The sequence below is a fragment of the Protopterus annectens genome, chromosome 1.part0, assembly GCF_019279795.1.
Source record: "Protopterus annectens isolate FY-2018-M chromosome 1.part0, PAN1.0, whole genome shotgun sequence".
NCBI classification, from domain to species: domain Eukaryota; kingdom Metazoa; phylum Chordata; order Ceratodontiformes; family Protopteridae; genus Protopterus; species Protopterus annectens.
In genome coordinates, this window is record NC_056725.1 from 1925238299 (window position 1) to 1925260836 (window position 22538).

The 22538-nt window shown below is 43.4% G+C and overlaps 1 protein-coding gene across 1 annotated transcript in view; it reads left to right on the forward strand.

Annotated features, from left to right (window-relative positions):
• RAD1 (RAD1 checkpoint DNA exonuclease) overlaps nt 1-20861 on the forward strand; it is a 368414-nt gene extending 347553 nt beyond the window's left edge. Inside the window, exon 5 of the mRNA XM_044070186.1 lies at nt 20523-20861. Coding sequence (XP_043926121.1) covers nt 20523-20706 — 184 coding nt within the window. The 3' untranslated portion in view covers nt 20707-20861. The remainder of the gene's footprint in view (nt 1-20522) is intronic.
• Nucleotides 20862-22538: the final 1677 nt, after the last annotated feature.

Consider the following 22538-nt stretch of genomic DNA (forward strand, 5'->3'; position numbering starts at 1 on the left):
CCTCACAACAAAGGGGGTAAGACCTGGTTCCTCCTTGTTTGTTCATATACCAGACCAACGACATGTCTGTCTGAATCGCAATCGTACCCAGAGGAAGAGAGTCCTAAAAGTACAGCAATGCCAAAAGTACTGCTGTCATCTCCATGACATTGATATGCAGATGTGTCTCTTGATCGGTCCATGTGCCTTGGGCAGTCTTTCCATGAAAATTCCCCCCACACACAAACCCTATCAGGGAAGTGTCCGTGGTCACTGTGGCCGCTGGAGGGGATAGCACAAAAGGGCATCCTATCGTGACCTGAAGTGAGGTCAACCACTACTGAAGGTCCTTTTTGCAAGAATTTGTGATAATTATAGTGTGAGTCATGGGGAGCTCTTGGTAAGACCATTGAGTGAACAGCAGCCATTGTAGTATCCGCATGTGCATACGAGCTAGTGGAATAACCAAAATTGCTGCTGCCATCATGTCTAATAATTTCAGAACTTCTGATGCTGGTGCTCTCTTTTGATATCAGAACGCTGACATGCCGACTAAGAAGAAAGACTCTTTCTATTGGAAGCCTTAGTGTGGTGGTGATGGTGTCCAACTCTGCCCCGATAAAACTATATGCTGCGATGACGACAAGGCAGATTTTTCTGAGTTGATTGTAATGCCCAGTTAATTGCAGAGTGACAGAGTGGACTCCCTGGCTTCAATGAGGTGATGCCTGGTGGTGGCGGAAAGGAGCCAATTGTCTAGGTAAGGAAACACCTGGAATCCTATACACCTCAGATGAGCCGTGACCACTGCCATGCATTTGGTAAACACTGTGGGGGCTGTAGTAAGACCAAAGGGCAGAGCTCAAAACTGGTAATGAGTGGATCCCAGCCGGAAGCGCAGATGATCCCTGGATGGCCTGGCCATTTTTATGTGGTAGCACACATCCTTGAGATCTATCAAGCACATCCAAGTGCCTTTCCCTAAGAAGGGGAGTATAGACTGAAGCATGACCATCCGGAAGTTCGCTTTCTTTACATATTTGTTCAGTCTGCTGAGGTCCAATATGGGTCTCCAGTCCCCCATCTTCTTTGGAACCAAAAAGAATCTTGAGTAAGTTCCGGATCCTGTCTGGTCTGCTGAGACTGGTTGGATGACTTTTTTTTGATAGCAAACTTTGGACTTCTATTGTTGCCTGTTCCCTGTAACTGGGTGGAACATCCGGCATTTTTCTTATGAGTGAAGGGCATGTGGTAAATGGGATGAAGTATCCTCTGGAAATGATACTTTGTACCCAGCTGTCTTTTGTTATTTTGAGCCAGGCGTCTGGATACAAAGTTAAGTGACCCCTGACTGCCTCCAGAGCAGGACAGTCAGGCCTCCTTTCAGGAGAGCTGATAGGGCTTCCCAGAGAAGTCATCTCTGTCACCCTGGTGTTGTGGACCCCCTCTGCCACGATGGCGGCATCTTCCATTATTGCCACCTTCTCTGCCTCTGGCAGGGGGTTCACCACGTGTGTCCTGAAAGGCTCCTTGAGCTTTTCGGAACCACATTTTTCCTCCCCTTTGACCTTTAGGGTAGGGTCGGGTAGGGGTGGAAAAACAGACCCTGATGACAGAGTATTTACGTCCTGTTCACACCTAGTTAAGGTTTCCTTCAATTTAGGCCCAAAAAGGGACGAGCCATCAAAGGGAGTGTTGATGAAGGATGACATGAAGGGCTCCGTAAAGGAACACAAGCACATCCAGGAGTGTCTCCTAAGAGCAACTCCTGTACCCGCTGCCCTACTCATTCCATCAGCTGCATAAGAGATGAGGCGCATGGATGAGTTGACTACAGAATTGAGAGTAACAAGCTGGGAGGCAACTTTGTCTGAAGCTCCTACAGCTACTGTACTCTGAAGAGAATCTCCTAGCTCCTTAAGGAGACATCTTTGTAACCTGGTAAAATGGGTTAAATAGTTGAGCGAACAAAGAGCAAAGGTTGCTGAACTAAACATGTGCTTCCCATATCTATCCATAATCCTGGAGTCTCTGTTAGGAGGATGGATAGACAAGGAAGTCTCAGACATTTCCTTTTTGTGGCTGCTGCCACCACCATGACGTCAACTGGAGCACCTTTTGTTAGAAAAGATTTGTCAAGGGGGGGCAGAGATTAATTTATTAGGCCTCCTAGGGACAGGCTCCATAGTATCCAGAGACTCTCATGCCCTTTGTGAGACCCAGCTGCATCAGCTCATTGAAGGGCGGAGACACCCAAGAGGGGGAGGACTGAGACCCAAAAGCCATCAGGAGAACAGACTCATCCTCAGTAGGGCTGTTGAGACTGCCAATCACCCCTCTGCCTAAGGATTTCAAGTATCTCAGCGAATGAGATATCCTCAGAGGGGGACCGTGGGGACCCTTCTGACTCATCTAAGTCAGTATCTGATGTTAGAGACTCCTGTGGGGAGTCTAGATGTTTCCTCTTACACAATCTCTTCCTGGGAACCACATCAGTGGAAGTTTCTGGTGAGGTCTCGGAAGAGCAGGGGCCACTCAGTGGGGCTTCCTGAGGCTCTGGGTCTCTACACTTGGTCAGGATATGTGAGGCAGAAGCAGACACAGGCACTTTAGGGGGGGAGGAGGAAGATAGACCTGAGGTCGAGGATGTCTTAGGAGACATGACTCTCCTCATGGCATCAAAAGCACCACTGCTCCGATGCGAGGGGAACAGACAGATCCAAAGAAACCGTCGTCATCCCCGGCACCGGGACAGTGGGCTCCGAGCTCGAGGTAGGAGCTGAGCTCATCTGTGCCGAAGCCCCGAGAGGCAGAGTCGGAACCGATAAGTCGGTCCGACTATCCTCCCCGGACCCGACCAGAGAGTGTCAGCTCTAGTCCTTGAGCGGCACCGAGGACGTCGGAGTGCACGGAGCCGAAGACACTGGAGCAGGCGTCTGCTCCGAGGGTTCCACTAACATCAGGTCTGACTCCTCCGGCTCTGAAGGACCAGCATGGCTCGGAGGAGGAATAGTTTGAGCTGGTGCAATGGTCTTCAGCTCCGAAACCATTTGGGTGGAAGCCGATAACATTTTTGCCAATGCCGGTACCAATAATGGCATCTGCACCACACAATCCACATCCAGATCTGACAGGCTGATAGAGGAACGCACCGAAGTTGGTACCGACTGAAGTAATGGACTCTTAGGAGCTTCGGACACCAGTTCCAATACTTGGGACCGGCTACGAAAGGAAAAGACCATCTGTTCTGATGGCAGTGGAGCCGAAGTAGAGGATTTTTTACATTTCTTAGAGTCCAAAGTCTTACAAGACTTTGAGGACTTGTTGGATCCATCTTGGTCACTCGAAGCTTCCTGAAACGAAGGTTTCAACAACCCTCTGTCTAACTTTTCTCTTCCTTTCCTAAAGAACCCTTGAGGAAAAGGAATGACAAATAGCACAGCTGACTTGCAAATGCAGAGCTCCTAGACAGTATACACAATTCACGTGACTGTCTGAGACAGACATCTTTTGGCCACACTTCTGGCACTTTTTGAAGCCAGACATAGGGTGCTTCTCTTGGTCAGCCATAGTAATCTCAGAAAAATTACCGTCACCACAAAGTACCACAACAGTAATTATTCACACAAGCCTTAAATAAAAGCAGGCTAAAACGCACACACACACACACACACACACACACACACACACACACACACATGCAATAAAAGAAGATAGCTGCTGAGAGACGACAACCTTATCTAAAATTGTCTAAGGAATAATATGTGACAAAGATACTGTAAACTACAACTTCAGCAGTAATAAATAACTAAGCCTTATCTAAAAAATTCTTAAGGCTAAACAGACCACACAGCAAATGACTATCTAAGTAATAAGTAGAATTTGTGACAAAAGGTCACTGAATAAATGCACTGTAATATTTAGAAAAGACTGTTAAACTAGGCCTAAAATAAGAGGCCAGCTAGAATTTTTAAAGCACACTAGATGGTAGGGATATAAAGAAGGTAAACACACCAAAATGCTATAAGAGCTTTATAAACTATTCTAAACTACATTAAAACTATCTAACTAACAAAAAAATTTTAAGTAAGTAATGAAAAAACAGATGTTCTTCATCTCACATTGCTGCAGTCCTAACAATTGGGTAGTCTGCTGTCCTCGGTCGGCCCGAATATCAAAGTATAAGGCTGACGTCGGTCAGGGCGCATTTGCAGTACGTCAGGGTACAAATGCGCATGACCAGCGTCATATCCTCAGTCTTTTTTGCCGCATGGTCCGATGCAGAAGCAGTATTGCAAGTGCCGGTTGGCGTTCTGAGATTTTTCAATTTGGAAGTTTCAGACCGGGTTCAAAGTTGGCTAAGTACCCCGTTGGGGAATATTTTAGTTTTTTCTTGCCTCAGTCATTTACCGGATGTCAGAAAAAGTTAATAATTGCATTTCTTGTGGGAAACAGATAGCGGATAAAGATTATCATCCTTTGTGTATTCCTTGCTTAGGGCCTGAGCACGACGTTGGTGGCTGGTGCTGTTGTGCTAGATTTAATAGACGCAGTATAAAGAGGCGGTTGGATGGTGCGAGGTCAGTCTGTGGGTTGCGGTGTAACTAGAAAATGCCGTCGGATGCTCCGGCGCCGCTTCTTCAAAGAAACGCAAGGACAAGGCAGTTAAGCCTAGGCTTGAGGAACCGTCTGTACCAGACGTCGGTTCTTTAGAGGTGTCGGTGGAGCCGGTGGCTCCACCAGAGGTTTCTTTGTGTTCCCAGGGGGAGCCCTTGTTATTACAAGATGTGGCCTCTCAAGAGACTAGTCAGGCTGAGGGGCTTCTCATGTTACTATACTCCCTCCCTTCCTAAGGTGGCTAGGCCCTCTCCTTCTGTCTCCAAGGCTTCCCCAGGGCAAGCCAGGTTTGGCTTCAGTTAGTGTTACCCCTAGCTCTTCAGGTGCTGTGCCCAAGAAGCATATGCTTAAAATGGCAGAAGATTTGATTACTTTGATTAGGGGTTCTATGCCCCCACCTCATAAGCGGCCTAGGGTGGAGCCTGAGCTGGGGGGTTTTGAGCAGGCTTCAGATGTTTCAGAGTCTTCGGCTGGAGTCTTGCAGGAGTACTCTCCTTATTCTGATTCTGATGTGGATGATTCTACTCCTTCTGCTACTCCCCCTGAGGATTTTTCTTTTTCAGAAACTCTTCATTCCATGAGGGAGCATTTTAAGTGGGAAGGTCAGGACTTCTCTGATTCCAGAAAAAGGCTTAGGGAATTTCTGTTGTTACCCCAGCATAGGCCTTTGGCTATACCTCCTGTTTTGACTGTTGTGGAAGATGTTTTTATGGAAGCTTCTCTTAATCCTGACTCTTTGCCTCCTGCTCCTGTTAAGCCGGATAGGTATTACAGGGTGCCTGAAGCTCATAAGTATCTTTTTAAGAGTCCTAGGGCAGACCCAGAAACTGTTAGCCATGGGCCTAAAGGTGTTAAGGCTTCTGTTGTTAAGAATCCGGTTCCTGCAGACAAGGAGGCTAGGGCCTTGGATAGATGGGGCAAGAAAGTCTATACTTCTTCCACTCTTGCTATGAGGGCTCTGAATTGCCAGTTTCACATGTTGAAATACCAAAATTATCTCCTTTCACAATTGAAATCTAAGGTTGATGCTCTGGCAGTAGGTATTGATTGTAAGGAGTTGCAAGATTTAGTGCACGTTTCTGAACAGGTGGGTAAGCATTCTTTGCAATGTGGTTTTGATGCTGTACAGGCCTCATCTAGGGTGGCTGCCACTGGGTCAGTTCTTCGCGGCACGCCTGGCTGAGGGATCAGAATTTGTCTGAACATGTTAAAACAAGGATTTTAGATGCTCCTTTACAATCTGACGTGTTGTTTGGTCCTCCTGTTGAGACAGTTTTAAAGAAACTGGAAGACAAGGCTAAGTCTATGCAGACTGTTAAAGATTTTTTGCATGTCCAGCCTCCAAAGTTTAGTAGAAATTGGCCTACTAAGGGGTGGACGTATCCTTCTTATGATTCCCAGTCTAGGGGTAGATCTAGACGTGGTAAGGGCAGAGCTCAGGGCTCTTTCAGGCCTAGAACAGGAAGTTCTCCTGCACAGGCTTCGGGTGAGGGCAGGGGTCAGTCCTTTCGTAAACAGACCCAATGACCTACCTTTTCAGCTGCCAGAGCCTGCTCGTCTGGCAGCACCTTTGGGGGGACGGTTGGCACTTTTCAAAGAAAATTGGAGTTTAATTACCCAGGACAGATGGGTATTGGATATCATACACCACGGCTACAGGTTTTATTTCCATACCTTGCCTCCTTTCACAAGCATGCCAGACGTTCCTCCTCAACAAAGAATAGAGGCTCACAAGCAGGTTTCTCTGTTGCTCCAACTTGGGGCCATACAGCCGGTCCCTCTGCCAGAAGTGGGCCTAGGATTTTATTCTCGCCTGTTCCTAGTACTAAAGAAGGGGAACATGTGGAGACCAATTTTGGATTTATCTATCCTCAACACTTATCTGGACATTCCCAAGTTCAAAATGTTGACGTTGCAGCAGCTTTTACCTCTGCTGGGCAAAGATCATTGGATGGTAACTTTGGATCTCAAGGAGGCTTACCTTCATGTTCCTATCAGACTCAGTTGCAGAAAGTATCTGCGTTTTCGAGCTGGGACTTCTCACTATCAGTTCTCTGCATTGCCCTTTGGCTTATCTACTGCGCCCAGAGTGTTCACGAAAATTCTGGCTCCAGTGATAGCTTTCTTCAGACTAAAAGGAATACAGATCTATCCTTATTTGGACGACTGCCTAATTCTGGCTCAAGGAAGAGAAGAGCTCCTTCATCATTTGGAATATAGTGCTAAGATGCCTAGGGTATTCTGTGAACGAAATAAAGTCCAGTCTAGTACCCTCTCAAGACATGTGCTTTCAGGGTGTGAGACTGAATACAGCATCCCAGATGGCCTTTTTAACCCCGGACAAACAAAAGAGTCTATCCCTTTACTTCCATCAACTATCTCATCAGTCCGGGCTGACTGCAAGGACAGTCCTTCAAGCCTTAGGGTTCATGGCATCTTGTATTCTGGTGCTTCCCAATGCCAAACTGCATATGAGGAAGCTACAATGGTATCTCAAAAATGTATGGACACAGCACTGCCAGGATCTGGACACTGTCATTCAAATAATACCTTGCATTCAAAAGGAATTTTTGTGGTGGGCTCAGGAATGTCACCTAAACAAGGGACTCTCTGTGACCCGGCCCGAGGCGAGTCAGATTTTAACGACAGATGCCTCAGACAAAGCTTGGGGAGCTCATCTCAATGGAAAGTGGATACAAAACAAGTGGCCTGTCAGACTACAACATCTACATATCAACATGAAGGAGATGTTAGCAGTCCAGTTTGCATTAATTGCTTTCAAGGAATTACTTCTTCCAGGGCAGGTGTTGATTCTAACAGACAACACAACTGTCATGTGGTACATCAACAAGCAAGGGGGAACGCATTCTTATCCTCTATGCAGGCAAGCAATGATTTTGTGGGAGACTGCTCTCAGTTTACAGCTCAATCTTCAGGCAAGGTTTCTGCCAGGAGCACAGAACTCCTTAGCAGATGTGTTGAGCAGATGAATTATGGATCCCCACGAGTGGAAATTGGATCCTCATGTATTTCAGAAATTGACAGTGTCATGGGGAACTCCAGACATAGATCTGTTCGCTTCTCCACTAAACCATCAGCTGCCAAAGTTTTGCACAAAAGGTTTCATCCCACAGCTTGGAGAGTGGATGCTCTTTCTTTCAGTTGGAGCAATCTTCATGTGTATGCCTTTCCACCTCTGCCTCTCCTCCCAAAGGTACTTCTGAAAGTCAGGCAGGACAAGCCAAGGATGATCTTAATAGCTCCGGATTGGCCTCGACAACACTGGTACCCATTACTGAGAAGTCTGGTATGGAAGCCTCCATGGCCTTTGCCTTCAATTCCACACCTGTTGTCGCAGGAGGACAGCCATTTGCTAAATGTCAAGCTTCACTCTCTGCACCTAACAGCCTGGCATATTCTGTTTTGAACCATAGTGGGCCTCCACTTCCTCAGCAAGTTTTGAATATTATCTTGGAAGCTAGGAGGCCTAGTACAAGGAAAGTGTACGCAGACAAATGGAAGAGATTTTTGTTTTGGAGTGCAGCAAAAGATTTTGATGTTTCTGAGCCTAATTTGTGTGTGGCTCTTCAATATCTTACTGAGTTACTAGACAAAGGTTTGTCTTTCTCTTCTATTAAGGTTCATGCTGCAGCAATTTCAGCTCATTGTGATTGCAACCCACCATTGTTTTCTCATCCTTTGTTCAAGCAATTTCTTAGAGGGGCAAAGAATATAAGACCCCCACGAAGAGCTCCTACTCCTGCTTGGGATCTCAATTTTGTGTTGGAGAAACTCACTCTACAACCTTTTGAGCCTGCAGCTACTGCTGAGTTGAAGTATTTATCATGGAAGACTGCTTTTTTGTTGGCCATTACCTCTGCAAGACGGGTTTCTGAATTACAGGCCCTTATGGCAGTTGAGCCTTTCTTGATTTTCCATAAGGATAGGGTATCATTACGTACTAATCCTTCCTTTATGCCTAAGGTGGTTTCTAGTGTGGCTTTGAACCAAACTATTCATTTGCCTACGTTTTATGCAAGTCCCCAAACTAAAGGGGAAAAGATTTTGCACACTTTAGATGTCCACAGGCAGTTGCGTTATTATTTGGACAGAACTAAAGGTTTCAGGCAGTCTCAGCAGTTGTTTGTTTCTTTTGCTTTGAGTTCTCAGGGCAAGCCTGTATCAAAACAAACTATTTCTAAGTGGATTGGGTTTTGCATTGCTTTCTGTTATTCCCATCATGGCAAGGAGATTCCAGCTGGGATTAGGCCTCATTCCACTAGGGCTACTGCCACTTCAACAGCTTTTTGAGGGAGTGGCAACCAAGGATATTTTGGAGGCAGCTACTTGGAGTTCAGTGCATACTTTCTCTAAGCATTATCACCTGCCACTTTACTCTAAGTCTAGGGCTGGTTTTGCCACTGCTGTTTTGCAAGGCATTTTGGCAGCTCCTGCTTCCTTGTAGTTAGCCATCCTCCCTTATCTCTGCTTTGGGATTCTACCCAGTTGTTAGGACTGCAGCAATGTGAGATGAAGAACATAGTACAGTTTTGTACCTACCATAAATGTAGATGTTCGAAGATCCACATTGCTGCAGTCCAATTTACCCTCCCTCCTTCCCCTCTGTTGTTAGAGGTGGTTGTGTGGGTTGGGTTGTACATTTTGTGTATATTGTATATATTGTACTATAGTTAGTGCAGGGGTGGTTGGTTGGTTGTTTGCTGTCTTTTGGTTTTGACCTTTCTTTTTAGGGTCTTCTGACATCTGGGGCAAGAAAAGACTGAGGATATGACGCCGGTCATGCGCATTTGTACCCTGACGTACTGACGTCAGTCAAATGCGCCCTGACCGACGTCAGCCTTATACTTTGATATTCGGGCCGACCGAGGACAGCGGACTACCCAATTGTTAGGACTGCAGCAATGTGGATCTTCGAACATCTACATTTATGGTAGGTACAAAACTGTACTTTTTACTGGCCCGAGCTAATGGAGAACCTCAGATCTATTGCAGTGGCAAACTAGATCTGGGGTAATTCCAGGTGCATCATGGGATAGGGACTTGGCCTTGAGCTATTTGAAGACCTCGAGCTTTGCAACTGGCCGTATCGGAGCCGAGGGTTCAGCTCTGAACCCATCAGTAAAGAATGAAGGCGAGATGAACAACTCACATGGAACGTTGTGGTAAGTACAGAACTTCTTTTTTCTGCCTGTCCTCCCGAGTATTTTTCATTTGGTGAAACCCTAAATGCTTTAAGGGAACATTTCCAATGGGAATGTCAGGACTATCCTAGTCAAAAAAGAGACTCAGGGAATTCTTAGATTTACCACAGCTCAAACCTTTAGCCATTCTTCCTGTCCTGGATGTTGTGGATGATGTTTTTATGGAATCCAGTTTGACTCTTGACATCCTTCCTCTTGCTCCCAGGAAACCTGACTGGTACTACAGAATCCCTGACTCTCTCAAATTCTTTTTCAAAAATCCTACTGCTGACCCAGAGGTCATCTCCCAAGGACCAAAAGGAATTAAAGCAACCTCAGCTAAGAATCCCACCTCCTCAGACAGGGATTCCCGAGCTTTAGACCGATGGGATAAAAAAGTATACACATCTGCCACTCTTGCTATTAGAGCACTAAATTGTCAGTTCAACATGCTGAAATTTCAGCAGCATACCATGGAACTCCTCAAACAAAAAATATCTTCCTTTCCTGCTTGTGCAGAAAATAAAGAATTACAAGAGCTTTATGCATTCTGCAAGCCAGGTTACTAAGCACACCTTGCAATGTGGCTTTGATGCCCTAGAAGCATCTTGCATGGCAGCAGTCACTGGTTCTGTCCTTAGAAGGCATGCTTGGCTTAGGGAACAGACCTTCCCAGAGCATGTCAAATCAAAATTATTGGACACAGCATTGAACAAAGACAATTTGTTTGGTAGCAAGGCAATAGAGGTCTTAAAAAAGATGGAAGAAAAAGCTAAATTTATGCAGACAGTTAAAGATTTTTTACAGGTCCAGCCTCCGAAGTTCAGTAGGCATTCCCCTCCAAGCACTGGTGCTTTCCGGCCCCCTTCAGGCCAGCTCAGCCCAGACCCAGGGGAAGCAGACCCCCCCCAGACAGCAGTCCCTGGGATTGCAGAGATCTAAGCAATGGAGTTCCTCCACTTCAAAAACAGGGAGTGCTAAGCCACCCCCTTATGGTAAGAACTCAGTGACTTACACCTCCACCCCTTACCACTGCCCACCTGCTTGTGCCCCTAGGAGGAAAACTCTCCTTCCATGCAAACAACTGGGCCTCTATTACCAATGACCGATGGGTCCTCAACATAGTGTCCCAGGGATACAAATTTTATTTCCACACTCTGACAACCCCAAAAGGGTTCCCAGATCTTCCTCCAAACCAGTGGGCAGAGGCCAAAAAGCAAGTCCTTTCCCTGCTCTCCATGAGGGCAATACAGCATGTTCCTGCAGACCAGATAGGCCAAGGTTTCAATTACAGACTCTTCCTGTTACCCAGAAAAGAGGGCAGCTTGCGCCCAATCCTTGATCTCTCCATTCTAAACACCTTTCTGGTGATACCAAACTTCAAAATGCTCACCCTCCAGCAGCTTCTTCCTATACTTTTCAAGGATGCTTGGTTAGCCACCCTAGACCTAAAAGAGGCCTACCTATACATCCCAGTCAGGGACTCTTGTAGGAAATATCTACGTTTCAGGGCAGGATCTATCCACTTTCAGTTCTCTGTGCTTCCCTTTGGCTTATCCACTGCTCCCAGACTTTTCACAAAATGCCTGGCTCCAGCCATTGCTTTTTGCAGACAAAGAAATATTCAAATTTACCCCTACTTAGACAGTTGCCTGATTCAGGCAGACAGTCAGGAAAAGCTGTTACAGCACCTGACCTACTGACCTCCCTGGTGTATACTATCAACGAAAAAAAATCAAAACTAGTCCCCACACAAAAAATTGTATTCCTGGGAGCAAGCCTGGACACAGCATCCCAGATGGCATTCCTTACTCCAGAAAAACAAGCCTACCTGACAGGCTACTTCTCTCAACTAGCCACCAGAACCCAATTATCTGCAAGGAAAATCCTGCAAGCTCTAGGGTTCATGGCCTCCTGCATTCTACTCATTCCATATGCCAGACTGCATATGAGGAAACTACAGTGGTACCTACAAATCCTTTGGTGTCAACACTCTCAAGACCTGGAAACTATCATACCTACGATACCCTGTCTAAGGAAAGATTTTCTTTGGTGGACAGCATCATGCAACCACAACAAGGGACTTCCCTTCTCACAACCCCATGCCACCCAGACCCTCACCACAGATGCATCAGACTGTGCCTATGGTGCACACCTGGACGGCAGGTGCATTCAGGGCCATTTGTGCCCAACACAAATACATCTGCACATCAACCAAAAAGAGATGCTAGCTGTTCAACATGCCCTGACAGCTTTCAGACCCCTACTCTCCCCAGGGCCTCTAGTGATCAAAACAGACATCACAGTGATGTGGTATATCAACAAGCAGGGAGGGACTCACTGTTATCCTCTCTGCAGGCTCATCATGACCCTTTGGCACACGGCCTCAGCCATGCAAATACACCTGCTAGCACAATTCCTGCCAGGCTCCCTAAACTCTCTGGCAGACAACTTAAGCAGGATCCTGCTAGACCCACATGAGTGGCAGCTAGACCACAGAACCTTCAACCTTGTAACCCAGAAATGGGGCACCCCAAAGGTGGACCTCTTTGCCTCACTCCAGTCATCAGCTCAGCAAATTCTACACCACGGAATCTCATAGCAAGGCTTGGAAAGTGGATGCTCTATCCTTCCATTGGGTAAACCTCTCGATCTATGCATTTCCCCCTCTACCACTCATTTCAAGGGTACTGCTCAAAATAAAAGAGGAAAAACCAAGGGCAATCTTGATTGCCCTAGACTGGCCATGCCAGCAATGGTACCCACTGCTGTGCAGCCTGTCACCCATGGCACCTACCTCAGATCCCAGCACTCCTGACCCAGAAGAATGGAGAATTCATGCATCCACAATTGCAGACCCTGAACCTGGCAGCCTGGCTTATTCCCTGACCTCTCCTCAAGCTGCCAGCCTAAACAAACAAGTCCTGGATGTTGTACGTGAGGCCGGACACCTCAGCACTTGAAAATGCTATGCTGACAAGTGGAAAAGGTTTTGCACCTGGATCCAGGCTAAGGGAGCTGAAACAGCACAGCCCTCTCTTCCTGGATTACCTAGCAGACCTACTACACAGGGGTCTGTCCTTCTCTTCTATTAAAATTCATGCCTCTGCCATTTCTGCCCATTACAGCACAGAGCCACCTCTCTTGTCACACTCTCTTATAAAACAGTTCCTAAGAGGGGCTAACAACTTAAGGCCACCCAGAAGAGCTCCTACCCCAGCTTGGGACCTTAACTTTGTGTTGGAAAAGCTCACCCTTCCCCTTTTGAGCCTACAGCTTCAGCAGAGTTAAAATTCCTCTCTTGGAAAACAGCCTTGCTTCTGGCCATCACTTCAGCTAGAAGAGTTTGAGCTACAAGCACTCATAGCTGTAGAGCCCTTCATCGTTTTCCATGCTGACAGGGTCTCCCTCAGGGCTATAACCCATCCTTCATGCCTAAAGTGGTGTCCAGTGTGGCTCTCAACAAATCCATTCATTTGCCCACCTTTTCCACTAACCCACAAAACAAGAGGGAAAGGATTCTGCACTCTCTAGATGTGCACAGACAGCTCAGATTTTATCTGGAGAGGACTAAATCTTTTAGAAAAACTGACCAATTGATAATCAGCTTTGCAGCAGGGGCAGAGGGCAAGGCCATATCCAAACAAACAATCTCCAAATGGATAGCACACTGCATTCTGCTACAAACAGCTCGGGAAACCGCCCCCAAAGAGGATCAGGATGCATTCCACGAGGGGAACCTCCACCTCTGCAGCTTTTCTCAGAGGTTCCCCACCAGAGACATCCTGGAGGCGGCAACATGGACTTCTGTTCATACCTTCGCCAAACATTACCACCTGCCTATCTTCTCCAAATCCAGGGCAGGCTTTGCCACTGCAGTCTTACAGGGCATCATAGCCAGCCCCCAGTCTTCTTGACTTGCCTCCATCCTATTCTTCAGCTTTGGGAATCAGCCTAAGTGTGATGACTGCAACAGTGAAACACGAAGAACATAGTACAGTTGTGTACACTTACCATAAATGTAGATGTTCGAGTGTATTCACTGTTGCAGTCCTGGTTTCCCACCCTGCATCCCCCTTGTCTCTCTCTCACTCGCTGTCTTCCTCTCTCCTTACAGGGAATTTTTGGTATTTACTTTCTACTGGTGTTCTTCCACCACCTAGCTCCCTATTTGGGGGCTCCTGACGGTTGGGGCAAGAAAAACTGATGTAATGGCGTTGGCTGCCTGATTTTATACCACTGACAACCAGACATCAGTCCTGGCGCGACAGCAAACGATGCAGAAATACTAAGCCTCTGGTATTGGGGCTGACTGAGGGCTACCCCTGGCAGGATAACCCAAGTGTGATGACTGCAACAGTGAATGCACTCGAACATCTACATTTATGGTAAGTGTACACAACTGTGCTTTATCTTCCTTGTTATAGGCTCCCAAAGCTTAATGACAACTCTTTATACTTTTTCTTGCCTGAGTCGTTGCACTAAATGTTTTTGTGCTCTGGTGTTATCCAGCAGCAGTTGCTTAACAGCAGTGTTTCAAAACTCATGCATATTATCAAGGGTAATCCTTTACTTTCTGCTTAGCATTCGGTAGTTCCCCTCTTCTTATTCTGTGAGAATCCCTATGAATAATTCTTATTACTTCTTAACCCAAACTGTATCTCTCTCTCTTATTTCCAACCTATTTTTAAAGTCCACTTTAATCTTATTCCACTCCCTAACTATAACTCCCAAATTACTTCTATTACCCATTATCCTTAAATTCCTCTCTTTTCAACAGATAGGTGGGAAAGTGCCAGTGTCTCATTTTTATTTAATTTCCCTGCATTTTTATTTTAGTTGTTATTGGTGCATGATCTGAAATAGTTATTGGATGCATATCAAAACTTTCAATTAAATGCACATGTTCGTGTGAAATGCAAGTTCTGTTTAGCCTAGCCCAGTTTTTGTATCTTTGGGAATATGTAAATTCACTTCAATCTCCTGCTACTGAACTGACCTCTTCCATGCCAAATATTTTTATACATCTTCCATGCCAAATATTTTTATAAATTCCTTCAGGAATCTGCCCTCTTTTGTTATATTTTCTCTTCTAGGCCCCCCAGACACATCTTCACTGCTGCAAATCAAATTCCATTCCCCACCTGTAAGTAGTATTCCCTGTTGAAAACTGAGTATTTCTCCCAGAATTTTCTTAAGCTCCATCATAGCAGTTTTAATTGGAAAATAAATACATGCCACTGTAATCTTCCTTCCTTGCCAGTCGCCCCTTAGTTCTACAAATCTACCATTATTATCTTTTTTATCCTGTTCTCTAACTGCTGGAGCTCCTCTTGCAGTTAATATAAGTACTCCTATTTTCCTTTGTTCCAGGTATTCCTCTGACTGTGCTGAAAACCTTTCTTTATCAAATTCACATGTTCAGTTCTTTCCAAATATGTCTCCTGTAGCATAGCTATTTGTACTCTACATTTTTTAATATAATTCACTACTCTTTCTTTTTTTGTATGCATCTACGAGGCCATTAACATTTAAAGACAGTACAGAAAGTGTCACTGAATCAAAAAGTTATTCTCCCCAGCTTTTATTTGACATAACTTTAAGTATCTTGTTCCAGGTTTTGTTTTACATGCACACACCAATGTTTGGCAGGTTGATCTTTTATATAGCTGTTTCTTGTCATATCCATTTGAGTCTGTCACATTTTACAGAACTTTCTGTTTTATTGAAAGCCTCAAACAAAAAAAGATACATTCCCAATACACCCCTAAAACTTATTAACTTAGTACAAACACACAAAACCTTGTACATTTTTAAGTATTGAAATTTAACCCTCCTAATAGGAACAGTTGTCTCAAACTGACTGCTGCACTCACAAACGTAGGTTAACCTAAAATGAAGGTTCCCCATGCGAAGATGCATGGTACAGCCTGTGCTTGTGCTTAAGTGCTATCTGGTTTTGCCTTATCTTTATTGCTTTCCGAGATTGGGAAACATTTAAATGCTTTAAGAAAACATCTCCTAGCCATTGAAATAATTTTTTTCTGTTTTATTGCTCTTTATCAGTTTGTTTCTAAGGAGACATGAGAAACATATGCAGAGTTGCTTCTGTAAGGGTGTTTTTATTTATTTGCTAGAGGAAAGTTTTATTATATTCAGTGTTCCTTTTATTTATTTGCTTTCACTTGAAACTTGTTACTAGATTAAGCCAAGGGCCTTAATCCAGCAATTCCCCTATGCAAGAATGAGAAAAAGCACATCAATTTTTTCTTGTATCATACCAGACTTTTCTTTATGTTGTAGTGCCTACATTTCTTAAAACTCAACAAGGAGCAAAAGAAAACAAGGGAAAAAGAGGGGCACCTGTGTACTTTACTGTCCCCATTACATTTAAAAATAATTGAGAAAACTTTACTTCATAGCTTAGCTCATGCTCTGTAAAGATATTACTGTTAAGAACACAAATTTGTTTTACTTAGTTATCTTTTTCCTTCCTCTTCCCCCTCCTAATTGTTCCTTCAAACGTTAATTATATGAAGTAGGGCATATGCTTGAGTCCTCTACAAGTTTAACAAAGTCAAAAAAGTCCAGTATTTCCAGATTTTCTTGTTCTGTCATGTTTCACAAATATAATTAATGCTTTGTAATCACACATTTATTTGTCAATTTCTGAGTTGCTGGTTTTATTCCTGTTTATCTTCATATCCATTATCCAGTCTCTGCTTCTTATCCAATATAATGTCAGTTCTTCTAGTTAACTGTTGTGCTGTGGTCTTTATTACCAGAAGAACAAGAAGCAGAATCTCCTTCTGATTCACACTCGCTTTTTGTTGGTCAAACTTTTGTATTTCCTCCTTAGCATGTTCTTCATTAAAAAAAATGATGTTGTCCCTCCAGGAAAAAAAAAAACTATTCTGAAGATGGTTGGGTACAGCAGTTTGAATCTCATGCCTTCTTCTCGACATTCCCCGATTACGGGAATAAATTTACTCCTCTTCTGCCTGGTATACAGTGAGTAATCATTTTCTACACACACTCGACTGCCTCCCACTTTTAGTATTTTGTCCTTCTAAGACAAATCCACTCCTTCTGCTGGTAGGATTGCATCTTTACTATTAAAGGTCTAGGTTGCTTTCTTATGGCCAGGTTTGGAGCATGCACCCGATGTGCCCTTTCAATTAACTCCTGCTGTGGGATACCAGTCCTGGTGCTTATTTTTGCTTTCATAAAATTAATACAGTCTGTTCCTTCCAGTTTCTCTGGTACAGCAGAAATTCAGATTTTCCCTGCATGCTCTGTCCTCTAATTCTATTATTTTTTGAAACTTCTCCAGTGTCATATTCAGCCAGCCTTTTCTTCATTTTGACCTATATTTGCATTTTTATCACCTCATATGAATAGCTGTTTAAAGCTTCTTCCATTTTTTCCAGCCTTTTATATGAGTTGATGGTATTCCATCAGTGTTTCATTTTATTTTAATCAGCTCTAAGGACATTTGACTTTTTTCTTCAAGGTTACTGGAAGTCATGTCTTGTACCACAGCTGGAGCTCACACTTCTTTTTGCTGAACAGCTGCAGAATTCTTTTGTAGTCAGTGTTTTTTTTCTTCACCTTTTGTGATTGAGTTTCTTTTAGGTTCTGTTAAGTTCTTTTTTGCTGGTATCCAGGCAGTACACTTACTAGCCAGTTGCTGAAATTTACTCAGTTATTTGTCACTGGCTCTCTTCTGAGTTTCTCTTTTCACACTGAGAGAGCTGAAATTGTGCTGTTACTCAATGTACAACCATCTTGGAAGTCCCTAATTGCAAAAAGTATCTTGTTCACATTTCATAGACTTAATCTTGTGAAATATCTGCCAGACAGAAAAAACAGCACCATTCTTATTCCACAAGTCAAATCTGGCCTTCCGAGATAAAAAAAGAACAGGAATTCTAACAATCATTATGGAAACTACTGTAGGAGCTTGCCAGGTATTCAGACTCTAGCAACTACCTCCCCAGTGTATGTGTCCTTTTCTTCTCAATCATGTGGTCTCCATATTCCCTCCAGTTGATTATGATTTACAGCTGGCTTCTATCAGGTTAGAAGCAAAAACTCCCTTCTGAACTCCTACACTTAACTTCCTAGTAGAAGGGTTCTGGAGGTCACTTCCTGCAACTCCCATAGTTGGCTATGTTTTTTTCCAGCTCTGTGCAGTTTCTTTGTCATCAGCTGTGATGTCATTTCAGAGATTTTTGTCTTTTTGTGACTTTCCTAATTTCCTGTCTGATTGAAGTGGCAGGTACTGGCCCCTCAAAATTATTTTGCAGGCTTTGGTTCCTTTATATGTTGCCTCCCCCATGTTAGCATGTCTTATGTGGGTAGTTCTGACATTGAAGATTATTGTCCAGTGATATTGGCATACCAGAAGGTTGTGCCAGGTTTGTGCTACTGATATTGGTATACCAGTTACTTAAAATTTTCTTCCTTGGATCATTGTTAGAGTTGCATAAAACTGTGTGAGAAGTTTCCTGCCAAAGATAAGACATGCAACGTGTGTACAAAAGCTTTAGGGTACCTTCTTCATGCACCATATGTCCATTGGAATATGTATGAGTGCCAAACTTCATAACTTTCTTGACTTTAAAGAGTTCATTCAGATGTTTCATCTGCACTATGACTTTCAGTTTTGGTAGTTGGCTCATTTTTCAGCTTTGTAGGCAGGTAAGTACTTCTGTTGTGAACACCCTTTATAATTTTTGTTTAAAAGTTCTGGAGAACTTGCTGTCATATGTCTAGCAGAGGAAATTCTGCCTGTAGTAGATAAATTAAATCCCTTGTGAGGATTCCTACACAGCCTGTTATGTTTGTGGGAGTATCAGAGCATCTGTTCTTATATTTCACATTTTGCCCTACAGTTATCCACTGTCAGCTTAGCAGCCTTAATCTCTTTTTAGAGAATCAGCAACTTATAGCCCTAACACTATCCTCTTTGTCTACTGATTCTTCATTGTTAGATGTCCTCCTTCAGGTGAAGAAAAAGAAGATAGGTGCTGGAGAGGATTCATAAGGAACTTAGCCTTCCACCTCAGTTTCCTGGTCTGGGATTGATGAATCCACTGTGGTCATCATGAAACCCTCCAACCATCAGCCATTCTGCCCAACTCCTCTGATGCTGCCCTGCAGGAAACTACTATGAGCCAGGAATTAAGTATGTTCATTAAAACCTGACAACAGGCTGCTGCTAAGAATGTAAAACTCTTTTTTTGGTTTGAAGCATTAGACAGCATACCTCTGGCCTTAGTAAGAGAAGAGATAGCAGATTCCGTCATGGTGGTCCAAATGTTCGATATGTCCAAAATTATATAACCCACTTCTCCCAAAAAGAAATCTCTAAAGACAAAGCTCTCCATCCGTTGTTAAAAGTTTCCAAGAGTAGTAGTATAATTTTGCAACAGGGATTGCTTAAAGCTTTTCAGTCTCTTCTGTTGTCTGTACCAGTCTCAACTCATTCCACGAGAGAGAAAAAACTCCCCTTTTTCTGAAGAAGAGTGTTTTTCTGACTCGGAAGTGGAAGGCCTAGATTATGCATCCCAGGTCTCCTCTTCATTTCAGGTTGAATTGGAATCTGAAGAATAGGTTGTTTCTAATTCTTCTGTTGAGGAGATTTCTTTCTCAGTTACTATTTAAAACTGAAAGACATGTTCAAATGGGAGGAAAAAACAAAAGAGGTATTATAACCTTCATAGAATTGATTTCCCAAAAACCCACATAAAAAGTAGGACATCTATTGTTATGATAAGTTTTTAAACAGCTTTACTCTGTTTGTAAATAGTGGGTAAGGAGTGACTGCAGTTGAGATTTGGCGATGGGAAGAAATATAAGGATTGATCATGTCCTTACAGTAAAACTTGAAGGTTTCTTGTGTGTCTTGTCAGTATCACAGAAATGTTAAAGCTTTGTGTTGTAGAAATCCTTATCAAGACTTTGACTGGAAGTCTGAGAAGAGATTCCCTGTAGAACACACCCTAACAGGAGACATGTTTTTCTGTGATATTAAAACATTTAATTAATATTTTGTTTAAAGACTGCAGGGGAGAACTCAACTAGTGGTTATTGCAGTAGGTTCTGCATTAACGTACGTGAAGATTTGTCTCGGTGTGGGCTTGTATTTATAATGCAAGCCATTGCATTTGTTTATAGTCAAATTAATCCTCTTAAGTTCAGCGTTTCCATTAAACCTTAAAATTTAAAATTTCAGTTTGAAGAATGACCAGCTGCTACTGTGTAAATTTCTGTATATACAAGTTTCTAGTATAATTCTACACTTATCATAAGTAATGTGTTCCTTCATTGAAAAAAAAACTGCTTTATTTGCTGTTAAACAGAAGAATGTTTTGTTGTGTTTTAAACACTATTGTCCTTTATTTGAGCTACATAAAAAGTAAAATTCTTGGTTCAGACTAGTCTTCTTTTCAGAGTATGTCCAGATAAGAACCAGTTTGTCACTGAACATCCATACATACCTATATGCGTGTGTCTGTATGTACACACTTACTTTTGTGTGTGTGTGTGTATTGTAAGTGTGTATATAGGGGTGTCTGTGTTTCATACTGGTAATGGCAACTACTTTTATTGTTAGTATTACGTCTGTTCAATTTTACAGTCCTGGATATTGTGATATTGCTGTTACTGCTACTGTTTAACTTGAGGAGTCATGCTCATAGTTATTTTTTTTTCTTACAGGTACAAGATTTCATTACTGAAGCCATCCACCAAAGCATTGGCTTTGTCATGTAAAGTTTCCATTCGCACAGATAATCGTGGATTCCTTTCTTTACAGTACATGATCCGGAATGAGGATGGCCAAATTTGTTTTGTAGAATATTACTGCTGTCCAGATGAAGAAATTAGTGTGTCTGATACTTAAGCAGTAAAGTTTCTTTACACATTGTAGATTTTTATTGCTTATTTTATCATTTTTAATAAGTTATTAAATATAGGTTGAATACTAATTTACACAACTCATTTAAAATACTTTTGAAAGCGTCACATGTAAATCAGCACATTTGAAATGTCATTTGATACTAAGAATGTAAATGTGCTTTATATATGTTTGTAAAATAAATTATTTTTGTTATAAAAATCAAATATGACTTTTTGTGATATATTTATATGATGATGATTGAAATCAAAATGTGGACCATGCTGCCAACCCATGTCACTATATTATATCTCCATTCTTTTCTCTGTAGTCATTCATATCATGGGGGATAATGGCCCTAGAGAGGGCATTAAGCTCATTTTAGAAACTTTCAGCAAAGGGAAAGAGACATTTTTGCCAGTCCATAGGTTGAATTTTACTCCTGATTAACCCCTACTTGATGCGCCATTTTTCCATTTGACAAAGAGGGGCTAACACATCTGTCAAGGTAAAGCGCAGTGTATTCATCCAGGTTGGAGTTCAGAATACCTTGTCTGTCTGAAATGGTCAGAAACTATGCTTTTCCAGTCAGGTGATAAGTAAACCTTGAGGTTTTTATATTTCCTTTCTTGTTTAATATGTTTTTTATCACCACATATGCTAACCACCAGTTCCACCTTTTCCAGGGATACTATACAGGCAGTAGTCACAGGGTTTTTCTGGTAATCTAACACCACATTTACTATGGTCCCTTGCAGTACACTGCACCGATGTTCGTGTTTCACTGTTGCAGTCATTGCTCTTGGGTTATCCTGCTGGCAGGCTACCCTCAGTCGGCCAGAATTCCAAAGTATAGGTCCAGCGTCGGTTGCTGTCGCCTCTTCCCTGACGTCAGTGCGCCAAGGGTATAAAAGATGCAGCCAACGCCATTTTCTTCAGTCTTTTTTGCCACGCGGTGCCCAAAGCAAAAGCAGTTCGCAAGTGCCAGTCGGCCGACTCCTGAGATATTCAAATCCGAATTTCAGAACCGAAGTCTTTATTAAAGCTAAGTACCCTGTTGGGGAAACTTTTTTCTTGCTCCAGACCGATGTCAGAAAAATTAACAATTGTATTTCTTGTGGGAAGCAAATACCTCATAAGAATTTTTCACTCTTAACTGTATTCCTTGACTAGGCCCTGATCACAACGTTGCTAGCTGTCGGTTTTGTGCTAGATTTAACCAACGCACTATTAAGCATCGGTTCGATTTTGCATTTCATTACTTTGGCCGAAGATTTAATTATATAATGCTGTCGGACCAGCCGACAACCGGAGTTAACAAAAAACGCAAGGACAAGGAAAAGGATAGGCATCCGAGGTCCAAAACCGACGACGAGGCCTCTGCTAGGCCAGTCGCCGGTTCGCCAGTTCTCAGTGAGGTGCTTTCGCAGCCCCTGCCGCCCGCTACCTCAGAGCCACAGGCCGCTTCCGACTCCCACGTGGAGCCGACTGGGCCTCTGGATACTCAAGGTATTGGACACTCAGAAATCATTCCCTCAGATGGGTCCGGAGCCGCTGAGCAGGCATCAGCTTCTGAGGGTGTCTTCAGACCTACACAACTATATATTAAGCCATCTTCAGCTTCAAAGACTAAAGCAGCTCTTAGGACAAAGAAACAAGTACAGCATTCTCCTGCTCAGACTTCCATGCCTAAAAAACAGATGCTCAAAATGGCCGAAGACCTAATTACTTTGATCAGGGGCTCCCATCCCCCTCCTGATAAGAGGCCTAGGCAGGAGACAGAGTATGATTCTTCTGATCAGGTTTCTATTTCCTCTGATTCCTCTTCTGAACAGGAT